Source organism: Nematolebias whitei, chromosome 1 (genome assembly GCF_014905685.2).
Source record: "Nematolebias whitei isolate Nwh7 chromosome 1, NemWhi1, whole genome shotgun sequence".
In the NCBI taxonomy this organism is placed as follows: Eukaryota; Metazoa; Chordata; class Actinopteri; order Cyprinodontiformes; family Rivulidae; genus Nematolebias; species Nematolebias whitei.
Genome location: NC_056498.1, coordinates 66703694 through 66707453, shown reverse-complemented (window position 1 = coordinate 66707453; position 3760 = coordinate 66703694). Strand labels below are relative to the sequence as shown.

At 41.5% G+C, this 3760-nt stretch overlaps 1 protein-coding gene across 1 annotated transcript; it reads left to right on the top strand.

Moving 5' to 3' along the window:
* Nucleotides 1-204: 204 nt before the first annotated feature.
* On the top strand, nucleotides 205-2934 carry si:dkey-174i8.1 (arylsulfatase I). The gene is made up of 3 exons (XM_037686885.1): nucleotides 205-542; nucleotides 1436-1768; nucleotides 1851-2934. The coding sequence occupies exons 1-3, from the start codon at nucleotides 244-246 to the stop codon at nucleotides 2932-2934; spliced, it is 1716 nt and encodes a 571-aa protein (XP_037542813.1). The 5' UTR covers nucleotides 205-243.
* Nucleotides 2935-3760: the final 826 nt, after the last annotated feature.

The window sequence follows — 3760 nt, the reverse complement described above, 5'->3', positions numbered from 1 at the left end:
TCAAGCACTGACCTCTGCCAACTTGCTTTTGCTCATTGAAGATGAGTTTTTCTCCACCTCCTGCAGAAGCCCCGTTAAAAACCTCCAACTCATTCTGAATGAATAGAGGAATTTTCGACAGGCTCCGTGGATCCACAGATCCATTATCCTGCAAAAATGCTCTTGCTGAGTGGCAACTTAAAGAACAGCAAATTCTGAGAGAATCAGTCTTCAGTAAATGCCAGCAACAGAGTGTTTCTGGACATGAGGGGAGGAATCAACTCTGTGGTTTTCCTGGTAATTGGGAGAATCTTGCTTGATGGTCTTGGCTGCTTTTGTGAACCCATGGATGGCAGAGGGAACATTAAGGAGTTGGGGAAGCCCAAATCACCTCACCTTATCTTCATCATGGTGGATGACCAAGGTTATGGAGACATCGGCTATCACAGCTCTGACATCAAAACACCATCATTGGACCAGCTGGCCACAGAAGGAGTCAAACTGGAAAATTATTATGTTCAGCCTATCTGCTCACCATCGCGCAGTCAGCTGATGACAGGACGGTGAGTATCTGAAATCATCTAATGTCGTTTAGTGTAAAAATCAATGGACTTTTGGAGAGAACATTCGGTACCACTTTACAATAAGGCTCCCCTTATAAATGTCTAATAAATAGTTTATAGATATGTTTTTAGTTCCTCTATAAACACTTTATAAATCATCAATACCTGTTTATTATGCATTAATTAATGGGTGACAGAAACTGACCAGTTTCTTGCCAAATAGTGAGCCAAATCTGTTCACCTATATATTTCATCTAGAGTTGTTATATTAAACATTTCAGACTAAGTCACTACCTTGTAAGCACAATAAGCATTTGTAAACCTATTTTTTATGATATATTATTAGTTGTAGATACAGTACTTATAATGCAGTGATAAAGTACTACATTTTATGCTAAAGAAATTGGTTTAAAAATGCTTACAAGGTAGTCTGAAATGTTTAATATAACAACTCTAGATGAAATATTGAACAGGATTGGCTCACTATTTGGCAAGAAACTGGTCAGTTTGGTCTCTCTGGTACCCTTAATTAATGCATAATAAGCAGTTATTAATGATTTCTAAAGTGTTTATAAATGAATTAATAACATATCTATAAACTATTTATTAGCCATAAGGGGAGTCTTATGGCTAATAAACAAACATTCTTGTATGCTGTATCACATCAAGGGAATACATTTTCCTCCTTTTTGTGAGGCAATAAACCAGTGATCCAATGCTTGTTCATATAAGAGCATATTCAAGACTTTGAGGCATTTTTAAATTTTGTTTTATTTTATGCAGTTAGTTACTTCATTAAAGTAACATTACATTTAAGAAAACATTAAATCTTTAAACTCTGAACAATGTGCATACCTTTCTAACATAATGTTTATATCCTTCTTCGATGCCAGTTACCAAATTCACACTGGGCTCCAACATTCCATCATCCGACCACGTCAGCCCCTCTGCCTGCCTCCAGATATTCCCACCCTGCCTGAACGTCTAGGTGAAGCTGGATATGCCACGCACATGGTGGGAAAATGGCACCTGGGATTTTGCAGGCCGATCTGCCTGCCCACAGGACGTGGATTTCAGAGTTTCCTGGGGACTCTGACTGGCAGTGGAGACCACTTCTCCTATCAGAGCTGTGACGGGGCTGAAGCTTGTGGATTTGACTTGCATGATGGAAACAGACCTGCATGGGAGATGAGGGGGAACTACTCCACTCTGCTTTACATTGAGAGGTGAGAGCGAATAAATCCACACATTCAAAGAGAGCAACGTAAAATATATTTAAACCTTACAATCTTCCATTTGTTGCAACAGAGTAAAGAAAATCCTGAGGAGTCACAATCCTGACACCCCACTCTTCCTCTACCTGTCCCTTCAGGCTGCACACACACCATTGCAGGTACCAGATAGTTTTCTGCGCTACTATGACTCTCAGAGCAATCGCCACAGGCGTCACTACGCAGCTATGTTGAGCTGCCTGGATGAAGGGGTTGCACAAGTTGTCAAGGAGCTAAAGACTAATGGGCTATATCAAAACTCAGTACTGATCTACTCAACTGATAATGGTGGGCAACCAATCTCAGGGGGGAGCAATTGGCCATTGAGAGGAGGCAAAGGAACCTACTGGGAAGGGGGTATAAAGGCTGTTGGTTTTGTCCATAGCCCCCTTCTGAAGAGGAAAGGTGTTGTCAGCAGAGCCCTGATCCATGTTTCTGACTGGTATCCTACATTGCTTGGACTTGCAGGGGCTCTGCAGTCACACCATGCTCTGGATGGTTATGATGTGTGGGGTAGTATCAGTGAGGGCTTGCCCTGTCTTCGCACTGAAATCCTATACAACATTGACCCTGTCTCCAGGAAACCAGGTGAGCCATATGACAAAGCGCTGGAACTCAACGGCTTTGGGATCTGGGACACAGCCGTAAGAGCTGCATTAAGGGTTGGTGACTGGAAGCTACTAACAGGAAACGTGGGTGACGGGGACTGGATCCCACTGCAAGCTCTTCCAGATGGTCCAGAACGATGGCAGAAACTTGAGAAGCGACGCAGAAAGCTGGGGAAGTCAGTTTGGCTGTTTAATATCAGCAGTGACCCATACGAGAGGTCAGACCTCGCAGAGGCTCACCCCGAGGTGGTGAAACATCTGCTCACCAGGCTGGCAGAATACAACCAGACTTCTGTAGCAGCCAACAATCCACCAGATGATCCCATTGCTGACCCAGAACTACATGGTGGAGTGTGGAGCCCCTGGCTGGGGCTGGAGGGACAGGGGAGAGATGATGAAGAGAAATATGGCAGAAACAACAGAATATTAAAAATCAAACAATGTAAATTATGCAAATTAAAGGCCCTGTTTAGGAAGGTGGGATCTCGCCTGCAAAGGAACACTCTATTCTAAAGATCTGATCTAATAAAACATTCCTTACAAAAATGATTCAGCAGAGTCTTGTCTGTATTTTTAAACCCCTTTAAGTTTGACCCTTTAAATATTGGCAGGAAAAAAAACTACAGAAAGGTTGGTTAAAAAAATTGACAAGTTTGGGAAAGCACAATGGCTCAGTCTGGACAATCTAAAATCCAAAGTTTAAAAGAAAAAAATATTTCAAGCAACTATATGTTGTAAGAAAATGTCCAGGCTTTTCTGAACTTAGCAGAAAATTTTTTGGTAAAAAAAAAAAACACAGTATTTTCTGCTGTACATGTCGCACCGCCCTATAAGTCGCAACAGTCCAAATATGTCTAATAAAGTGGAAAAATCTGTAAATATGTTGCTTTGCCGTATACGTCGCATCTTTTATGCATCACCGCTGACGAGTCACGTTTGTTACGCGTCACTGCTGAAAACCTGGAAATGTGGGCTGAACCCGGAAGCTGGTGTTGTGCCAAAAATCGATTGGCTGCCAAATGGCAGCTGCGGGAGCGTGCACGGAAGGACTTTAACAAGAAATTAACAAGATTAACACTTAAAAACAATTATTTGTTTACTTGAAATTATAGCAAAGGTGTGTCTCAGTCAAACTTTTGCTTAATAAATTAACTTTGACGGTCAAATCAGTTGCATTGCAAAACCTGATTCGCTGAAGCAGGCACGCGCACAGGGACGAGTCTCTGTGCATTTCTTCGAAATTTAACAAGATAAGCACATAAAAACAATTATTTGTTTGCTTGAAATTATAGTAAATGTATGTCTCAGTTTAACTTGTCTTTAATAAATGCACTTTGAC